This window comes from Magallana gigas, chromosome 8 (assembly GCF_963853765.1).
Source record: "Magallana gigas chromosome 8, xbMagGiga1.1, whole genome shotgun sequence".
In the NCBI taxonomy this organism is placed as follows: Eukaryota; Metazoa; Mollusca; class Bivalvia; order Ostreida; family Ostreidae; genus Magallana; species Magallana gigas.
Genome location: NC_088860.1, coordinates 44397173 through 44418972, shown reverse-complemented (window position 1 = coordinate 44418972; position 21800 = coordinate 44397173). Strand labels below are relative to the sequence as shown.

The 21800-nt window shown below is 32.7% G+C and overlaps 3 protein-coding genes across 4 annotated transcripts; 1 reads left to right on the top strand and 2 right to left on the bottom strand.

Annotated features, from left to right (window-relative positions):
• Positions 1-9390: 9390 nt before the first annotated feature.
• Positions 9391-12487, bottom strand: LOC105347640 (probable phosphoglycerate mutase). The gene is made up of 6 exons (XM_011456794.4): positions 12274-12487; positions 11839-12048; positions 11569-11652; positions 11133-11231; positions 10410-10518; positions 9391-9957 (listed from the first exon to the last, which is right to left on the bottom strand). Exons 1-6 carry the CDS (start codon positions 12400-12402, stop codon positions 9836-9838), a joined length of 753 nt encoding a protein of 250 aa, XP_011455096.3. The 5' UTR covers positions 12403-12487; the 3' UTR covers positions 9391-9835.
• Positions 12488-13261: 774 nt separating this feature from the next.
• LOC105338766 (mediator of RNA polymerase II transcription subunit 4) lies at positions 13262-16500 on the bottom strand. The gene is made up of 6 exons (XM_011444019.4): positions 16342-16500; positions 16106-16227; positions 15098-15213; positions 14469-14613; positions 13815-13964; positions 13262-13452 (listed from the first exon to the last, which is right to left on the bottom strand). Exons 1-6 carry the CDS (start codon positions 16404-16406, stop codon positions 13283-13285), a joined length of 768 nt encoding a protein of 255 aa, XP_011442321.1. The 5' UTR covers positions 16407-16500; the 3' UTR covers positions 13262-13282.
• On the top strand, positions 16463-20760 carry LOC105347642 (eukaryotic translation initiation factor 4E type 2). 2 transcript variants are annotated; one of them, XM_011456797.4, is made up of 7 exons: positions 16463-16546; positions 17358-17433; positions 17852-17980; positions 18467-18571; positions 18985-19137; positions 19628-19764; positions 20241-20760. In XM_011456797.4, exons 1-7 carry the CDS (start codon positions 16527-16529, stop codon positions 20281-20283), a joined length of 663 nt encoding a protein of 220 aa, XP_011455099.1. In that variant the 5' UTR covers positions 16463-16526; the 3' UTR covers positions 20284-20760. The 2 variants fall into 2 exon arrangements, with proteins under 2 accessions (XP_011455099.1, XP_034330221.2); XM_034474330.2 differs by lacking the exon at positions 16463-16546 and adding an exon at positions 16684-16835.
• The last annotated feature ends 1040 nt before the right edge of the window (positions 20761-21800 follow it).

Below are 21800 nucleotides of genomic sequence, written 5' to 3'. Positions count from 1 at the left end.
TTGGAGGGTAATAGCTGAAATTGACACCAAAGCATTGTCAACCAACGCGAAGCGGAGGTTGATTATGGTTTTCGAGGGATGTCAAATTCAACTGTTACACTCCCAAACAAGTCCTATTTATTTTATTATACTGAATGTCTTAATCTTAGAAAAAATTTGCTCCTTTTATATAGAAATGACGTGAATTCTACGGCGAACAACTTCACCAATTTTCGTACCATAAAGTAACAGCATCATAAAATGTCCCAGTATCTGTATGTTGTTCAGGAAAATCCAATTATAACATGTAATGTTGGTTCAGTGAAGGATAATATTCAGATGAAATACACTCTTTACTGATTATTCTATGAAATCTTGCCAATTCCTATTATAATTTGAGGCCTAATAAGGACAGGAATCCGAATTTGATCAGATATATGAATATCAATGGTATTTGAAAAGAAATGAGGTTTTCATTTCAGACATCATATATAGAGATTCATTCGACTAAAAGTGCTAGATATTTAAAAAAATGTGTAATTTAGATATATTGGTCATAATACTAGTATTCATGTGCAACTCGGTCTTTTGCTTCAGTTAATCAAAATCGTGAATTAATTCTGTATTCTTTTTAGTTATTCAAAAAATCATTCGTGGGTTTGTTTTGGGTTTTTTCTGTACGGGCACATGTAATGGACAAGCGATATTAACGCATCACCAAGTAATGTTAATTTCATTTTCTGTGCTACTTTGGTCATTTTTTCCCAAAATAAGTTCTTGCAATCACCATCAGCAATATTGAAAATATTTAGAAAGATATAGAAAATATTCTGCCAATCATATTTTTGACCGTCCATAAAAGAAAATTATTTTTATTTCGTCATGCATTCTTTCCAATTCCCACGAAACTTTTCGGACAATGCATATCTATTAGTATTTCATTTTCATGGTAAACGAACCGAGAGGTTTGGCTATAAATTTCTCTAAATACGGACATTACAACACTATCTGGAAGTGTTAAGCCAAATTAATCCCTCTTTTCAGAGCCTGTAATTGTTTTGTTATTTAGGAGCCGACAACGGGTGTTAATTTAGAGATATTCTAAGGCTCTTTTACAGGTACGCGTTTTTATGGTACGGATTTACGCTACGTTGTAGATTGGTAATTTTTTTACCGATAATATATGGCATATCTTTTCATTACCATGCAACACATCGATAAACATCTGAACATTATAGTACATTAAGCTGATGGAGTGATATTACGAGTACTTAAGCTGAAGTTTAGTAGCCTAAGACCTTTAAGAACAAGTAACGGCTGCTATATAGTTTCAGAAATAATCTGGAAGGTATACCATATGTGTTTGACCATGTGATACCCACTTTTACAAGTAAATCTTGTTGCGAATTGAATTTGTACCTCGATATTTTTTTTCAGGACCATGCTCTGCAAATTCTGTATTCTGGCTGTAGTAGCACTGAGCCTTCTCTCGTTGACGCTTGGACAAGTTAGCTTTTCCACAAACTGGGGCAGTGGAAAGCGTTCTTCATCTTCATTCATAGCTCCTCAAGCTGACGATGCCTGCTGGACGAAATCAAACGCCAAACTACTGTACGACTTGATGCAGGTGATCCAGGTAAAGAGAAATTACTATTTACATATTTTTTAAGTTTATTGTTAAGCTTATTCAACAATTAAGTACTTTTTTCCTATCTTGTTCTCCCCCTTAAACCAGGCTAATTTTCGTTCTTTTTAATTAGTTTTTAATTGGTATAAATATATATCATCAATTTTTTTTTCAGAAACAAGTTGATCGTCTTGTTGCGTGTCAAAACAGTAATGACGATTTGCATCGGATATGGTAAGCATTCAATTCTACTTTTCATTCTCGAGTATAAAGACGTTCATATATTTTTAACTATTCATATTAAAATTTGTGGACTTTTTTTATCAAAATTCACATAAATTTGCTTAATGTCTCTTAATACAAGTAAACATTAGATTTTAAGTTAAATCTGCCTAACAGAACATTAAATGGAAATTCTCAATATCGTTACCATTTCAAAAGTTTATATGCATGCAAGACTACAGAGGAAATAAAATATATGGATTGTGTTAACTTTCTAATCTGCTAAACGCAACATCAAAATATGTATATTTTTAGATTGATGCATTTTTTTCGTTCTTTACAGACTCAAAATCTTTAACATCAGGAGGACTTCTGGGTCATATCCTCTATGCAATTTGACTGAGTGTTAAGGAAGGTGGAACAATCATTAATGCGTGTGGCGGATACTTCGAATTTTCTACATAAACTTTAAAATTCCTCGCTCTTTTAACAAAATGATTTTAATCCATACAGTGAAATCATTAGAATTCACTTAATTCAATTTTCGTGGTGGTATTTCAGGGTAGCCCTCACCCATCCTCGACGAAAGCATAATTATTCATAAAGAGTTAACTCTTGCTTACTGAAGCAGAAAACCGACGATTACATCCCCACAAATAAAAATACACATAATCCACGAAAATTGACCCCCCACGAATTTAAATGATTCCACAATAGTTTAAAAATTACTCTGGTTTCATCAATATTCATTGAATACCAATTTTCGTGGATTTCATTGTTAAGTTGATCCACGAAATTTAATGTTCATTGAAGTGCAATTTTTATTAACATTTTGTACTGATAGGGTCATTGGCCTCGAATTTACGTATCCTTGAAACTGTGATTTTCACTTTATCCACGAAAATTGATAACCTTGAATATTAATGAAACCACAGTATTACTTTTGTAGATTCTTTTTATATTACAGTAACAGATTTGTGTAAACAGACATAAACATTTAAGTCTTAGAACGGCGTGACATTTTTGTTGTTTTTGTTTAATACACATTGTTTTTATTTGTTTTGAATATTAAAAAATAATGATAATGCTTTTAAGTACGTTTATTTCTCATTTCACTTTTAAAACATTATTGAACAGAAAACACGACTGCATCGTTCTTCAGTGTAATTGTATTAGGATCGTCACTTTTCATGAAATGACACATTTGTGAGGGGAAACTAGGTACTAACATGGATAACTGCAATGTTTGATTAGAGAAATATTTGTTCATCTTTAAAACACTTAACGTTTTATATGTTTTGATGCCTTTTATCTCGTATAACGAAATTAAATTTAAAGAATCCTGATTGTTTTGCCATTGAGTAGAATATGACTTTTTGATTTGCTTTAATTTATTTTAAAATTATTATACCGTATTAATGTACATCGATTTACATCAATTCAGTTAGAGCATGCTCATTCCTTTTACCTAAACAAGGTTCTTTTGTATTTTTAAAACTATTCTGAAATCAATTTCCGATTTTATTACCAATATGTTTGAACACTTTGGATAAATTTAATTAATTGTTTATAATATATTTAAAGTTTTGCTTAGAATTTCTTTCTAAATATATATACAAATATAGAAATTTTTTTGATGTATTGGTCTTTAAAACAATGTCTTTTACTAAAATATTTTATAGTTATCCGGAATTTTCTTTAACCTTTTTCATCCATTACAATGATATTTGATGAGTTGTTTATTATTTAATCTGAATAAATTCTTATATGTTTATGAAGATTTTCATTATTCTCTATATAGCATTGATTGAATTAATACGTGGACTTTGATATTGGATATAAAAACCAAAGCAATAGAGAGGTTTTCATATTAATATTTGCAAGCTTGCAACTGAGAGCGGAGTTTTTTGGTTTAAGATTCAAAGTCTGAATTTGTGACATTGTGTTTATGCACAAGTTTAGGAAACCTTGTTATTTTGTGATCCGGTTTCTTAAAAATGTTCTTATTACGCAATTAAAAAAGAAATTCAAATATTCAAGAGAAATTGTCTGATTATGTAAAGTTTAAGAGGACGCGTGCGTAATGGCCTTTTTGCTGTTAAAACTATCGAACAACTACTAGTATCGATCTAAATGTACTGTGTTGCTTTAAATTTGGAAAAATAAAACCATGACCTTCAAGTCAATATGGCTTTTTCGCGTACTTTGGCCTATATACAAAACTCTATGTGACTAGAGTACTTGAATTAGCCAGGTGTTATGGTTTCACCTGACACCATCAACACTCTAGTACTTCCACGCGGGTGGGTTGGTAAAACCGTTATGTTCTGAAGCGAGATTCTAAAAGACGTAAATTGTTTTCCTATACAATATGAGAAAAGAAAAACCCACTTCGAATTTAAAACTGTAATGAGTACTTTTTTGTTTAAAATATTCAAAACGTTTATATTATATATTTTTTTATTCTTTCTGTTGCATAAATGAAAACAAAAATATCAGTTAATATTGTATTCAGTGAAAATTAAGAAATCATTTGCGTGTATTAATTCTTATTCAGCGGTCTACAAAACATAAGCAGTTAAGCGGTAAAGGAAAGCATTCTCTAATTTCAATCTTGAGTAAAAAGGAAGTGGGAAACATATACAGGAGTCGAACATATTTGATGTATGAAGCTTTGGAGCTATTAATTAATATAAAGATCATATTTTGTTCGGCAGCTTATTCTGTTGTGACATACCCTTTTCTCAAATTTACTAGAACATAAATTGTTCCTTTATCATTTGTGATGAAAAACCTTTCAAAAAACGAAATGTAAATAATAGGAAAACACTCTGATGATTGGTAGAAGCCACTTTTCCCGGATATTAGCTCAATTCACTTCTCATTTCCCCATTAAGTATTTATACCGGGTGATTGATGGTGCTGCAGTTCATATCGTATGTCTCTGGGACATTCTCTATCTTTCTGCCGTTTTCTTTCTTCTCTTTAACTTTCGTTTTCTTTTATTCTTCGTCTTCGATGATTTTGCTACATTCATTTAACCCCGTGTTAAAAAAAAAAGGGGGGGGGGGTTATTTTCCAAAATCCTGAAAATCCTAATCCGGGGGGGGGGGGGAGAGAGAGACAAGTATACCTTTCACTTAACTTCAATTTCACTGTTTATTTCCTTATTTTCAATCCAATTTTTTACAGCGTCCCATAAACGTGGGGGCCAACTTCATGTTAATTCAATTTTTCTGTTTAAATTTGCCCCCCCCCCCCCCCGATGCTTCGTGCCTGTTGTACTTCTGATCGGCTAATTTACAAAATGTCAAAAAAACATTCACAACCTTACTGGGTACATTCGATTACCTTTTATAACAATATTTGTCTTTAAAAGCACATTGTCACGTTTTTTAAAGTTTGAAGAAGTTTGGAAACCACCAACCGCATGCCACGTGGTACCATTTGATTTTGATATTGTTTGTGGGGTAGTGGTTTTAAGTAGTATGGGTTTTAAAGTGCGTATTTTGCAATCTGGAAATGTGAGTAGTATGTTTTTGCTTTAATATATGCACATCGAAAATCAAATTGAATTCGCTCGTTTCATCGGTGTAAGGCGAGTTTTGGTGAAATGAGGTAATAAAATTGAAATGTAAACCTGTATTTCATTTATTAATTCCCAAGTGCAAAATTAATTGATACACAATAAGCGGGCAATTTATTACCTTCTTAATTCATGTTTGCGGTGTGTAATTTTTGACAAAACAAGATGATTTTTTTCTTGATATGTTAATGTGTTTAATTATACATGTACCTGATCTTAGACAGTCGCGACGACTTTAGTATGAATTATCCATGATACAACGGTTATTTTTAGATGTATTATATTATTGAAATATTTGATCAATAGAAAATCTGACATAAGTTTCACATTTTTCATTGAAAATTAATGACTAAGAATTTTAGTAGACGTGGAAAATGCATGTCGAAATATGTATTTTGTCTTATTAGTTATAAAGATTAAACCGAACCGTTTTACATAAACATTAGTCTAAAATGAATCTGGTGAACGTACAGATGGAAAAAAAATCTGATGTCATATTATTATCTAGCTTCAGACCTGTAGCTCCCGGTGTGAAAAAAAAATCGAATGGACGACTGGGAAGCTCTCAGATCGTCCATCCGATTTTTTTTTCAGACCGGGAGCTAAAGACCTGCAGCTAATTATTATCTAAAAAAAAAAGTTTACAACTTAGATTAAAACTTTCACTTTAAAAACAAAGGAAGAATTTGTTTACTTTAAATTTAATAGAATTTGCAGTTGTATAACTGAATACAAAAAAAAACACACATAAAGGAACATAATTTAATCGCTATATAGTGAATATTCTTTAATTTTACATAAATACAAACAATCTTATAGATGATCCGTGATAATTTACATACCGTTCTCAATTCGTGGTACCGTACTTAATTGGAACATGACTTTTGCATTCTTCTTATTTGGAGTGACCACATTGCGAGATATTTGCTAATTATCTGACTAATTATGAAAACATGCAGCTTTTTAAGCATGGGGGATTAATAATTCACATTATCATGCGTGAATAAATAGGCGTTAGAAAATATAAGGGAAAATCCCAAATTCTCATTTATGACGCAAAAAACATTTCATATTTAATGAAAATAAATCGCCACTCAGCTATGTAAAACAAATTGCAGGTTAAGATTCTTTATGACATATCGTTATAGGACTTTTTATTTCCGCTACTAAACCTAATGGCTGTTTGACATATTTCAATGAATGAACAATTTGTAACGAATATTTGAATAGCGATGAAATGAACAGTTAGGATTTACATTTCTGTATATGCTGAATTAGAATATGTCAAAGTAAACTTATTCTCTTGTCTTCGTGGTGTACTGTTCTCGAGATATTTTCATATTAAAGGTTTATATACGTGTACTTATTGATGAGCGAAAGACCTGGGATTGGGTATCCATGCATGCAGCAACACAGTATACACACATATTCTCTTTTGAGAAGTGGACAGGCATAGCCTACATTCATGGATGTAGGCTATGCCTCTCCACTTCTCAAAAGAGAATATATACACACACACACCACCAGTCATATAGGCATAACTTCGATTTGTTTTTTCCTTCGTCGTATAAGAGATCGATCCAATCATTGATTTCTTAATCGATTGATTAGAAGGTCATATTCTTAGGAACTTATATGAATTGGTTCCCTACTTTTAACCTAAAACAAACAAAAAAATTAAATCCAATCGACAAAAATTACGTACATGTAGAGAACAACAGTACAAGTAAATCCATCAATGAAAGACTGGTTCAATTGTTGTCATTTCAGAGTTTATGTTCAATCAAAGTTTAAAATTCTATAAAATCAATGTAACAGCTCGACTACAGTGCGCTGTCAATTTATATATAGATGCCACCCACAATAAGAACATTCCCATTTCAGTGTGTTCTCGGGCTATTATTTCATCTCGATCTGTGGGGAAAAAAACATTAAGGGTTTGATTCACAAAAATATTACAAATTATTATTTTAATACAAAAAACAAAAATGTTTTCGTAGGATGGCAAATTGGGGATTACGCATTTGCACTCATAAATATCGGGTGGCCATTGCGTGTGTTAACAGCTTAACACTTGGTAAATACCGGAAGTACCAAGTCCCCAAATTACTCAAATAGGAGTTTCTGGCTTCGCTTAATGGCCGTTAAGAACGATGGGCAAAATTAATGTTCAACTGTTTTCTTTGATTGCAATGATTCTTGTGTTTTCATTGTTTTTGATATTATGTTGGAATTGCTGAACATTTTTCATTTATTCCGGAAGATAACTTTCCGAACTTCCAGGCTTAGTAATGTTATCTTTTTCATTTTAATTTTTCTTTGTGGGAGAATTCCTTGCCTTTGTGTTTCTTGAACAAAATCGTTTTCTTGATGTTTTTGGTAAACAAACATAATCATAGCCAAATTTAGATCCAATCAGATGAATGCGCCTAATTTGGAATTCTCTCGTATGCTTTTAGCATCATTCATTAAAAATAAAGATAAATCAAAGAAAGATTACAACTGTACTATTTTTAGGAGAAGGAGTAAATTGTTAAATAAGTTTATATATACTCATAAATAAATCATCACTTTTCGAGAGAAGTATAAACATAACAATAAAAAAAAACCAAAAAAGTATAGGCCTGTTGTTGAAATGAAGCATTGAATGAAATGCTAGAACATGAGGCATTTGAACAAAGCATAAATGCCTCTACCTCTTACAAGAAGTAAGAGGTGGCCGAACAAGTGAAGAAATGTTTTTTAAATGCTTTTACATTGAAAAAGGGTTGAGGTTTATAAACTTATATATCATGGCATATTCCGCTTATGATGCGTCGCTTCTTTAAAAATATTTTTTATAAGAATTGAGTTCAAAAAACTTCAAAAAAAAACAACCTCTAAGGCATTGGGCAGAAATAATCTTTTGTCTACGGCAACAAGGAACATGAAATTTCATAAAACATTGCTGGTCATGAGCGAAGTACATGTATGTAGGGAAGGTTTTGTTTTTGTTACAAACAAATACATCTCAACCGCGACTGTAACCCACGTTAAACGTCATTATTCCGAGACCGATTGGAAAATGTCAAAGTTGCGCCTCTGTCAACTTAAACTGGGATTTTTTAACCAGTTTCCTGCACTCTACTTAAGTGAAAACAATTTCAACTAAAAGTTTTATTACACTTTGATGCAAAAAAAATCATAGCCGTAAGAAAATACTGTTTTTGTACTTTTGCTGCATACTGTAAACCAAGTGCATAACCCCTGCAATATTCTGAAAAATAGCAAAATGCAGTGAGATATAGTTGATAATTTATTTACTCTGAGTGAGGTATGTACCCAGTTAATTAGAAGTTTTGGTGTATTTAAAGGTAAATTATTTCCCACGCAAATAATTACGCGAAAATATTTACGGACATTGCCATTCCCTTATTTCAGGAAATGTCACAACTTATGATCGGTCAGTAAACCGAATTCCCTTGCATGGGCAAACACTCATCTACTAGTATTTACTACTACTAGTATTCTCCCGCCTACACAGGTCTTCAGCAAAAACACTCACCGTATAAATGCCTTATTTGGGAGAACTTCTACCATCAGCAGACGTTTACCTAATCGCAATGAAACATTCAAAATTTCTTGAATATTCCACTATTCATAATAAGTCCGTCTCTAAACACGTACCTACAAAATGTGGTTGAAAATCAATCTCAGTAGTGGACTTTCCCATTACAATTTTTCAGGTTGCGCTATATACATTAGTTACGTGAATTTAACCGTATCACGGCTGCACAGTTATTACACATTCCGTTCACATGGCTCGCTATAAGAATTTTGATATGAAGTAAATGTCATTAGAACCCTGTTTTTTTTGTTGTTTTTTTTTTTTAGACTTTTTTATCTTGGTTTCTAAATGATGTTGTCTCTGGTCACCAAAACTGAAAGATTAATTGTTTTGGGTCGATCTTTGCCTTTTGAGAGACAAATTAGCATCATCATTTTGTTCAGGTTTATTCAATATAAGCTTCAACATCTCACAGGAAAAACAAACCTAACAAGTCATTAACAACGAGTTTATATCATTTTGTATCTATTACAAGTCATGTAGTTAGTACTTCTGAAATTGTAATGGCTGTACATCAAACAGAACCTTGAATATACGTGTAAACTTTTAGTATGCACTATGGCACAGGGAACTTTCAAAAATAACTAAAATTCTGTTGACACATACACAAGAATTAAAATCAGATGGTAAATGTGGTATAAATATAACAACATTATGCACTTTCTAATAATAAATATGTTATTTCAGCAATTGAAAGTTTGTGAAATAGCACATTAAAAAAAACAAAAAACAAAAACAAGCAGGATTCTATTATCTACACTGTCAGTCAAGCACTCATGTGTCTGTAGGGCTATCAGAGATGAGTGTTGTGTATTTATTTAGCTTTTCCCTGATTGGCTACTCTCTCCATAGCAGCCTTGACCTCTGCTTCATCGGCAAGGTAATAGTCTTTCACGTACTTCATGTTCTCATCCATTTCAATCACCAAGGGGATGCCTGAAAAGGAATACCCAAAAATAGAAGAAAAGGAATACCAAAAAATCTATATGAAGACTTCTTATTTTTCTTTCTTTCTTTTTTGTAAGTGGTGGGTATGATTGGAGAAGAAAAACTAACCAAACAAAATCAAATCAAGGCTCTCTAGATAAGGTTAAATAACTCTGGTTAAATACTTTAGACCCATTAATATTCTGCATTATTCTCAATTTGTTACTCTTATTTTCAAGTACATGTATTTTTTTTATCCTGATTTTTTTGGAGAAAATTTATTTTAGCTTGACCTAACAAAAAAAAATATCTAACCAATATATTTTGTGATGCATTGTTTCACATGAAATAAAAGACGTTGCACTCATTACTAAGGCCTGTTCGGCTGATCGGAAACTCAAAATCAAACATTTGTCAGTAAATGGGAATAAATAAGTTATAGATTATTCGACACTACTGACCTGTTGGAATATTAAGCTCGGGAATTTCAGCGTCTGGGATGTTCTTTAGGTACTTGACGAGCGCCCTCAGACTGTTACCGTGGGCGGAAATCAGCACTCTCTGGCCAGACTATAACAGAGTAAACAATGCTGTCAAAACCACACAGCTACGTGTACATGCAATATTTCTCATCAATAAAATCTGCAATATTTCTCATCAATAAAACCTGCAATATTTCTCATCAATAAAATCTGCAATATTTTTCATCAATAAAATCTGAAATATTTCTAATTGATAAAATCTGAAATATTTCTCATCAATAAAATCTGCAATATTTCTCATCAATAAAATCTGAAATATAAAATAACAATAGAACAGTGTATTTGTTAAACCTTGAACTCAATGAATAACATTAACACTTGTCCAAGATTTGAATTTAACCTTCAACTTAGCTGAAAATATCATTAGGTTAATTAAGTCAATTTAACTTGTATATTAGTAACTAAAAAGACCAAAGAAAGAAGTAAATTTAATGAAGTATGGACTTAAAAATATTACAATATCACAATTTTACATCAATAGGGTATAACTACCACAAAGTGTAAATGACTGCATATTTTACAAAAAATTTCCATATATTTTGAACCATGAACTTGTAAAACTACAGTCACTGATATCTTATTTCATTGATTGACTTGATAAGAAGACTGATCAGATTGACTTTGAATTACATAAAGACTTACTTTGATTGTTGGGACGATGATGTCATGCCAATATGGCAGTACCCTTGCTACTGTATCCTTCAAACATTCACAGGCGGGCACCACGCTGGCATCAAATTGCTATAAAGTTCAGAAAACACTGACATCAGTCTGAGGGTTATAGTTCTAAAATTGTGATATCTTCAAATACACATGGAATTCTAAACGCACATTAAACTAGCTAACAAGTAAAAATTAGTGGAAAGCCCCCCCCCCCCCCAAAGACATTAAATGTTTTTATACATGTAGTATGATCAGAGCAATTGCAATTAAATTTGTCATCCAATTTTTTTAAAATTATATAATCAAATCATCAGTTGTCGTTATGCTAATTCTAATTTCATAAAAGTTGAACATGTTGAATGAATACATTGTAAGATTTGAAAAATCTGAAGATTTCACAGTTATATTCACTTACACCGTAACGTCTGTCGTTTGCTGACCATCTTGGATCTGTGGGCTCCAGAGCTGGTGGGGGCGTGTCATAGGATCGACGCCAGATCTACAATACGATGACACAAAAATGCATGGAAATAATTCTGGTCACTTTGGACATGATTTGGCTTATCTATTATTTGAACAAAGTTAAAATGATCCTCACTATTCAAATTATACCAGAATTTCTTGAAATGTGAATCATTATCAATAAAGTGTCTAAGAAAGGAAAAGGTAGTTAAAATGACCATACCTTGACTTGTGCCTCCCCATATTTAGCAGCGGTCTCTGATTTGTTTAAACCCTGGAGGGCTCCGTAATGTCTCTCATTAAGTCGCCAGTGCCGAATGACCGGAATCCACTGCAGGTCTAGTTCCTCCTGCACCATGTACAGAGTCTTGATGGCTCGCTTCAGCAAACTGGTGTATGCAATATCAAACTGGTAACCCTTTTCTTTCAACATCTGAAATATTGAGCAGAGAAAATGTTTATATTCAATTGTGTATTACACATGAAAACTGATCTTAATTCTTTGCTTTACAAATGGTAAATATTACTATACATGTAAATACAGTAAGTTTTTCATGTTTTGACCAAACCATACATTACATGAGGCAGTGACACTAGATCTCTTGAAAAATTGGAATAATGGGATCTACGTGATTGGTGAAAAACGTCAACTTCGAACCTTTCCGGCATTTTTGGCTTCTTCAACTCCCGTGGTCGATAAATCGGCGTCGTGCCAGCCACAGAAAAGATTTTTCTGGTTCCATTCGCTCTCTCCGTGACGCACACAGACTAAGGTATACTTAGCCATTCTACAACTGGCTGCAGACGTTTGCTTCCTTACCGGTAGAATTGACTTGACCTTGAGCAGTCAGTGGCCTTGAGATGCTAGGAATCAAACCGATATGAGGCAAATTTCCGGAAAGTTATAAAAGATAAAACAATATTAACGGAACTAAAGATTCCGGATGGTGCAACGCATGCATTTGCATTTAAATCATTACTAATAAACGAACTCCTCGATGTATTTCTAATTTACAAGTTATTCATTTTAGTTAGTATCATAAATCTAAGGGGTTTTCAATACTGGATTTTATTTACAATACACTCTATTACAATCTACATGTAATTTCCATCTGCCAAGATGTATAGAAAACCCTAGAGCAGTACAATGTTCTAATCTTAATTAGATTGAAGCAATTAATGACTCACATATTATGTTTACTTCTTAATAAAATCAATGTTACTGTTCATTATTCTGAATTTTCTTACATTTGACGTCGGTATATTTTTAGACATAGAAAAGAAAGACACGCTGAACATCACTGAGGTATATAATAGAGAAAACTCACAATAACATTAGTTTCTGGAAATATTTCCGAATTGATCATAGATTTTTTGACAAAATGATTTAACCACGATATCATAGGACCAGCTCATACATTTTATTCACAGCACAGCGAGGGCACAATAAATTATATTCTATTATTTCCAGCAGATCCAACATTGGAAAATATTCCAGGATTAAAATTTTATTCATTAGGTAAAACACATGCACCACTAATGACCCATATTACCTCATTTTTGTGAAAAAAAGATGATAGCATGGCTAGGATTTGTAAATAGCTTACAATGTACAATGTAACTGAAAAGACAAGAAAGAGAGAGAATACATGTAGAACATTTTATTATCATTCGTCACTAGATAAACTGCTGCTAGAAGAGTCACTGGACATGAATCCCACATCCTCACTTTCCGTTTTGGGTCCCTTGAAGTCTGCCAGGATCTGACTATTTCCACCACTAGCCCCGAGACCTAATTCTGAGTGCCAACCCGCTGAAGAAGAAGTTGGGGTGCCTTCTGAAACAGAGGTGAACAGTTTAAATCAGTTTTCCTTGCAAAGGTTATTTATTTGAAAGCAAAAAAAAAGAGCTATAATGTCTTTTCTATAAATTACTGTAAGAATGATTAATTTTGTAACATGATTACATTGCTTAAGAACATGTTTACAATTCCTGTTACATGATTACATTGCTTTGTAAAATAATTGTAATGCTTTGTACTATTATTACATTACTCTTTAACATGATATATTGCATGATACATTACATGATAAAATGATTACAATGCTTTATAACAGGATTACAATGCTTTATAACATGATTACAATACTCTATAACAAGATTACATTGCTGTTTTAAGTGATTACAATAAGGACTGACCTGTCTGAGCGGTGTTTCTGTTACTAGACATGGGCTCCCCGTATGAACCTTGTGATTGTAATACTGGGGTGTTCAAAGGAAGATCCCCGACTTTACCCAGGAATCCAAGCCTCATCTCAAAATCTGTTGGGTACGGTCTCCGTGGATCACCTGCAAAATGACAAACAGGTATCTCATCAAAACTATGAAAGGACCACATACAAACAACACATCCAAATGTGAATGTCAAAAAGTTGTAGTACAATGAACTATTATGTACGTTAGATAAGTCATTCAAAGAAATATTATCTATGAGTGTACCGATATCAAATCTGTATGCTAACTGTTGAAATATGAATTTTAAGACAAAAAAAATATAGAAAACAATTATTTTTCCTCTACATGCTCGACATAGACACATACTTTTCTGTTGAAAAGTGATAAAGCATTGATTTTTTGATTTGTGTTAACATTTTCACTAAACATATGTCATTCATCCGACTGCTGTAAAGGTTCTGCTATTCCAAGGTTCACAGTAAGCAGAATGTTCTGTTGTAAGTGGTATTAAAATGTGATAACTCTTTTCACAGATCTAGAAAGCTAGTAATAGTATTGATTGTCAACCCGTAAATAAATAAGAAAAGGGATACAGAAATAAGATGCATGATGGAATACCCGGCATCCAGGTGGGGGGTGAGGCCACAGCGTTACTGGCGCTGATTCTGTGTGCAAACTTAATGAGTTCTTCTGAGGAGATCTTTCTGTTGTTGGCTTGATTGATAGCTGTCAGTTTTTGTTTGGCTTGATAAATTGCTGTAGACTAAAACATGTAAAACATTGAAAATTTTAAAATTTCAATACTTTAAGTAAAAACATTAATACTTTGGTATAAAACAGCAAATATATGATCCAAAATAATGGTAAATAATTCAAATGAATTTAATTTAGTTTTTATGTAATTTGATCTATCTAAAAAGTTACAATGTGTTTGGCATTACCTTCTAGTCTATATTTATTGTACATGTATAATAGTTGTCAATTTTAAATTTCTTAAGCTTTGGCTTGAAACATTGCTGTGGACTAAAACATTGAAAACATTGAAAATTTCAATGCTTTAAGTTAAAACATTAATACTTTGGTATAAAACTACAAATACATGGTCCAAAGTAATTCAAATGAAATTGATTTAGTTTTTACGTAATTTGATCAATCTGAAAAGTTACAATGTGTTTGGCTTCTAGTCTATATTTATCGTACACATATAGAAATTGTGAATTTAAAATCTCTGAAGGAGCTGAACGTACCAGTATTGTTTCTGCCTCCTTGAGATTCTTCTGTAAATGTTTAATTTCTGCGTCCCTTTTGTCCACTTCTGTCCTTAATTCATCGATTGTCTTCTGTATTTCTGCTTGCTCGGCAGCTACAAATATAAAAGTTAATGTAGCATTACTGACATGCAACAGTCTTATACATGTAGTAAAAAAAAGAAACACTGCTCTGCTCTATATACATGTATGTACCTGATCTTATTTGATGGGATTTGTAGAGCTTGGGTTTAAACACATTTTAAAATTGTTAATGTGTAGAGTGAATAATTTACCCAGATAAATAAAATCTTACATCATTAACTTGTTCTTGCATGAAAAGTAAATATTAAACCTTAATTAGACAATTTGATTATCAAAGAATTGCAACAGACAAAATCTTTTCAAAAACATAATGAACATGTCCCAGGGAGAACGGTTATTTGTGATGAGATAAAATATAGCTTTATATATACATGTACTACATGTACATGTACAACATGTTCTACGTGATCACTTAATTCCATGTTTGAACTGTTTTGCCTCAAATAACAAGAACATAAAATCGTGAATGCCAATTTTTCATCATAGTTTCATTTAGTTTGCATCTGTCTGAAAAATAAAAGCAATTAATACTTCAAATTTGGGAGATGTGATTCTCGTGATTTTATGCAGATATTAATTCCTCATGTTTAATTAGGAATCTACAATAAAAGCTGCAGACCTGCGCATATGAAGCTCGCTGATCTGGAAAAAAAATGGATGGATGACCATGAGAGCTACAGTGACAAAAATATTCTTCTATTATACAGTACTAATAGGACCCGCGTTCACCCATCCTAACAAAAGGTAGCTCTAGCTGACTATCGGTACCAATACCTGAACGACTCTCTCCCCGTTGCATCAAAACTAATCTTGTGTTCTGCGATGTACCAGATACAGATACAAAAATTTCTTCGGACACCGACCTACATATCTGAAGCTGTACAGATACATAAATGTGCATACCTAACTTTAAGGTTTCTTTGATTTCTTTGTCCTTCATTGTCACCAATTCAACCAATGTAATGGAATCCATAGCATCTGGCTTCTGTTGACTCTTAGGTGTAGCAGCCACCTCAAAAAGTTCTCTGGAGGAAATTACATTAGAAAAAAATTTCAGTCAGATTTGAGAAGAGAAAAAAAAGATGAGTTAAAACATATCTGAGAAATTCATTCTGTGAAAAAATCTGTATTGTCATTACTTGGATATGAGCTCAACATCTTCTATGAGTGAATATAGTTTCTGCTTTGTACTAATATCGGCCATGTTTCATCTATTTACAATCTTCATCCAATAAAAAGAAGCCTTTCACAATGCAACGAATCAAAAATTAGTTTACAAAAAAGTGAAAGTGAAACCGGAAGTATAAGAATAAATATAGAAACCATGAACAACAAATTTGATGCGTAAGTATTTTCTTGTTTCTAACTTTTATTCGATGCAATCACCCCCATCGAACTCTTGCATTGAATTTATTATTGGCTCTTTCCATCAAAATAGCGAAATAATCAACCAATTGCTTGCCACTGATTTATCGTCAAATATAGCCCAAGGCTTTGAGGTCTGTGACGTCAGAATTCCGAATTGTCCGAGTGTTTACGCCAGTACAGACACGTGTGATATAATTACAATTATGCCACAAAAGATAAAATCTTTTGATGTATTAAGAACAACGAATGAAGAAAACGAAAACGGGTACGAAGTGTTACTTATAGAATTAGTTTCGCAGGAATTTGTTTTGTTGAGGGAGACAAATATTGGGTGTTTTTCACCTATAGGCATACGTTCATTTCCATATGCCATGCCTAAATGTGAAATTTTTCATAGGCCAGTGTGACGTTTAATTGGCTCTTTAGGGGTATTGTATTTGATGACTCATCAATTCTAACCAGAAATATTACGGGAGTTTGATTAGTAAATATAAGATAAATATATGTACACGATATATATCAATGTTACATGATTGTATATCAATTTTGTTATCAGTATTGATTATCATATATAACAAGATAATTATGGTTTTATTTGATCTGATAAGACTTCACCCAAACCCAGTATTAACTGGTGTGTTTATGTTTATAGTTGGCTATCAACAGAGGTAGTTTTTAGAACATTTTAATGACCATGCATTGAATTATCAAACTGACACAACTTCATTGTATTATATTATAATGATTGTATGATTTAAATTATTGAATGAACCAAACTTTAACGTAGGTTAAAAACAGAAGACAGCGGAGAAGAGGACAATGATCAAAGGAATGAAATTGACGACCCTCCGCGACCTTCACCGGTACGTCAGTATAAACAACTGCTCAGGACTCGCTGCTTATGTTGAAGCAAACCTAGATAAGGGTTTTGTCATTCAAGTCAAGTTATGGAATAAAGGACTAGCTTTTACATATTGCCTGCCATCCCATCTATTTATGTTGATTTTTTTTTCTTAATGAAACATTGTTTAAATGAAATTAGGTTTTTGGTATTACTCTTTATTAACATGATCAAGCTTAACATAATTAGACTTAGTGGTTGCCAGTGCTAAGAAAGGTTAAAAATATAAGAGTTGTTTTCATTATTTTCATGCATTTATCTCTTTTGCAACATGTTATCACTACCATACTTTTTGAACTAAACTGAAAAGTGTAGAAACATCACCAAAAAAAAGTTTTCTGGAAAAGTTTCAGTGTATAATGTTGTAATTTCTACTTCAGAAGCCTGGTCCGGGGGAACACCCCCTACAGTTTAACTACTCCCTGTGGTTCTCCAGGAAATCCCCCGGGAAACACTCCACAGCAACCAGCTATGATCAAAATCTTAAACTGGTTGGAACATTTGCATCAGTAAGTACAAGTAATTCTAAAATTGTCGGAACATTCACATCATGATCTGTAAGTAATCTCAAACTGGTTGGACCAGAGTCACATAAAGTGAAGACTAGCTGAAATAGACAAATCATCTTGGTTACTGGTTACTCAGAGGTTGTATTTTTGCATGTGAATATGGGGGAATTTGAAAATCTCCAGTTTTAAAGATAAACACTAGACCTTTGTGAATTAAATTTGCTTATCATCATGGGCATGAACTCATTAAAAGAGAGCACAAGTGACAAGTAAAATTTCAGTCATTGTGAAAATTTTGTTTCTGAATCAATGGCTTTCATTCAAGGCCTTCTAATATAAAACAGAATTAGTAAAACATGCATAGAAATTTTAAACTAATTAAAGGAGACTTTGAATTTAAAAAACAAAAAACATGAAAAACAAAATAAATTCTGATAACACAACCTAGGTTTTCCTTTGAATAACTTTTGATTTTCTATTGACCAGGTAGAACAATTCTGGAAATATTATGCTCACATAGTACGACCGAGCGATTTAACTGGACACAGTGATTATCATCTGTTTAAGGAGGGAATTCGACCCATGTGGGAGGTAAGCTTCCTAGTTAGTGCAGGTACATGTATCAATACATCACATGTAAATGATATTAAATATCAAAACTTGCTGTATTGTATGAATTACAGTCTAAAAAATTGAATTATTACAAATGTATGCTGATCAGTTCTCTTTAGAACTCCATTGTCAATTACCAATGACTGACATTTTTTAAGAAGACTTAACTATTATTACATGTAGCAGTCCAAATTTAGTTAAAAAATGGGCTATTGTTTTCATGTAGGAGTATTAAGATATGTAAAGGCATGTAGATGAAAAGATTTTCAAACAATGATTAACAGAAATCACAGCTACAGAAAGTTGATATACAAAATTGATGTCAGAAGGACACTGTTTTCTGTTAGTAAATTGTAAAACTATATCATAACTTGCATAAAATTTCTTCTCAGGATTCAGCCAACAACAAGGGAGGTAAATGGATAGTGCGGCTGAAGAAGGGCCTGGCCTCGCGGTGCTGGGAGAACTTGATTCTGGCCATGCTGGGGGAACAGTTCATGGTGGGGGAGGAGATCTGTGGGGCGGTCATCTCCATCCGCTACCAGGTGAGACCTTAATTACCTGTAAAATAGGAAACACAGGTATATTGTAATTTCCATACATACAAGGTTAGTCTTACTTACTTGTAATTGTATATTTAAATCTCCATCCGCTACCTGGTGAGGCATACATACCTGTAATATTGGTAACAGGGGGAATCACTAAATTTTCAATTTTACATGTTCTGTCGGCCATTCACCTTTCCAAATCTTGAAATGAATGCTGCATTATTGTTTGAAAAGTTTTGGTACTTGGTTTGAACTTTATTTATTTTGTTGGCTTTACTATTTGATTTTAATTAGATAGCTAATTTAGCTATCTAAAATCAATTAGTAAATTTAGCTACTTTAAAATTAGACTTTGAATGTGTATTGTAAACATGTTGATGATGTTTTGTTATACATGACATAAACAGGCCTGGATTATAATGTAACATGTACTATGTATGACATTGTATAAAGGGGGTCTGTAGTTAGTGATTACTTTATCCTGTAGGAGGACATTTTGTCTCTGTGGAACAGAACAGCTAGTGATCAACAGACCACATCAAGAATCAGGGACACATTGAAGAGGGTCCTTAATCTCCCACCCAACACCATCATGGAATACAAGACACACAATGACAGTATCAAGTACGTAGGATTTTTTTTTGGGGGGGGGGGGGGGGGGGGTACATTAAGAATCGTAGGAGAATATTTAAAGAGTGTTTATGTAGAATAAAAGCAAAACCTATGGTGCTGAGACCAAAAGATTAGAGCTTAAATTGGCAAGATGGAGATGGAGTTAGAAAGATGCAATGTTAATAGTGCTTAGAGTAAGTTAATGTAAATGAAAATTATATGTTAGATCCACTAGACACTCGCAGTGATGGTATCAGATATCAGAATTAATGAGGGTGGGGAAGGGACTTACAACAATGGTATAAGTTAGTCACAATTCATGATCACAAAAGCTTAAAGTTTTAATCAAATCGATGCTATTGAGAAAGAACATCGAGGTTTGTTTCTGTTACAAAATGTTTGCAGCATCATTTTAAAATTCTTAATGAAAATGATTTTAAGTGTGTACATGTATGTGTAACATGCATAAAACTTCCTTTCTTTTACAGGGATAATTCAAGCTTCAGAAACACAGACATTTTCATGAGGTGACATAACATTGGTGACTTCACAAAGAACAATGTTAAGGACAAGGACAGTTTCCAGATCAGTGTCGTGGTGCAGCAGTTGTGTGCAATGTTCATCAATTACAAGGACGTTTTCAGTTACATCTGAGGAAGACTCCATATCAACTTATCAAGAGTAGAAGCTCAGAACACTAGTTTTAATGTTGCTGAACAGTTAGGCGAGTTCTGTGTCAGTAATGAGAAAAGATATTTTATTTTCTAATGAAATGTTTTACATTCTAAAATTGTTCTCATAGCACGGTAAAAGATGAACAATGTCTGATGCTTGAAATAGCCAGAACTTTTTATTATAATGATATGTTTTAATCTGTAATATTTGTTTAAAGCATGCATAAGTATGCATTAGACTTATTACCAAGTGAAAAAAAATGATGTGTTTAGAATAATTGTTATATGTAAATTTTTCTATGTATGTTCAATTTATTAAAAAAGTAAAACAAAACAGTGTGATTGTGATCATCACTGCCTCTCTTCTATCTGGCATTGGCTGTTTGATGAAATAAGTGTTACATCGTGAATTAACACAGTCACTTTCAGAAGGCATTCGATTCTGTTGAATGGGAGTTTCTGTTGCATTCAATGATGAAATTTAATTTCGGCGACAATTTTGTTAAATGGATCAAAATTTTATATACAAATCCTTATTTCTATATAAAAAAACAATGGTTGGATCTCTAGAAAATGTCATATGTATAGAGGTATAAGACAAGGATGTCCTGTCTCAGCTATTTTATTTCTATTTGTAATGGAAATTTTTTCAACAAGAATTAATAATTCTGATAGTGTTAATGGATTTAAAATAAGCAACACACGAAATGAAATTAAATGCATACAACATGCAGATGATAGTACTTTCCCTGTTAAGGACATAGAATCCCTTGAACATGTTGTCAAAATTATTGAAAACTTTGGATCTGTATCAGGAACAAAGTTGAATTTATCAAAGACGGAATGTAGTCCTTTAGGGGCGTTTAAACATATTATGGAAGGCGAAGTAGAAAATTAACTATTTTTGGAAAATGCCAGCTTATAAATTCTCTTTTAATCTCCAAGGTCTTGTACACGGCTACTATCTTAGAAAACCCTGAACAATCTTTCATAAAGAGTATTAATAAAATAATTTTCTCCTTTCTTTGGGGTAACCGAGAGCGCATCAAGCGTAACACCTTAATTAGAAACATAAATGAAGGCGGCATTGGTATTACAGACTTTGAATCAAAACTCAAAGCTATAAAAGCTTCTTGGGTTTCGAAAATTATTCAAAATAGAAGTAGTCTATCTTCACTCTTAAACGCTTGTGTAGTTAAACATAATATCGATATTCCATTTTTGATCAATTCAAGCATTACAAAATACGAAGAATTTAAATTAAACTCCCTTCCTGTGTTCTATAAAGAGGTCCTTGTGGCCTTTAACGAATGCAAAGATATTTCATTAACCAATTTTGCTAATCAAAATATCTGGTTCAATAAAAACATATGT

Coding starts and splice junctions, on each gene's coding strand:
- LOC105347640 (XM_011456794.4), bottom strand. CDS start 12,402: ATGGCTAAGTATACCTTAGTCTGTGTGCGTCACGGAGAGAGCGAATGG. Junction 12,049..12,273: donor AAGCCAAAAATGCCGGAAAG/GTTCGAAGTTGA, acceptor TCAATATTTCAG/ATGTTGAAAGAAAAGGGTTA. Junction 10,519..11,132: donor TCATCGTCCCAACAATCAAA/GTAAGTCTTTAT, acceptor ACTCTGTTATAG/TCTGGCCAGAGAGTGCTGAT.
- LOC105338766 (XM_011444019.4), bottom strand. CDS start 16,406: ATGGCCGATATTAGTACAAAGCAGAAACTATATTCACTCATAGAAGAT. Junction 14,614..15,097: donor AGGAGGCAGAAACAATACTG/GTACGTTCAGCT, acceptor TACATGTTTTAG/TCTACAGCAATTTATCAAGC. Junction 13,453..13,814: donor CAGAAACACCGCTCAGACAG/GTCAGTCCTTAT, acceptor CCTCTGTTTCAG/AAGGCACCCCAACTTCTTCT.
- LOC105347642 (XM_034474330.2), top strand. CDS start 16,774: ATGCCACAAAAGATAAAATCTTTTGATGTATTAAGAACAACGAATGAA. Junction 17,434..17,851: donor ACCCTCCGCGACCTTCACCG/GTACGTCAGTAT, acceptor TTTCTACTTCAG/AAGCCTGGTCCGGGGGAACA. Junction 18,572..18,984: donor GAATTCGACCCATGTGGGAG/GTAAGCTTCCTA, acceptor ATTTCTTCTCAG/GATTCAGCCAACAACAAGGG.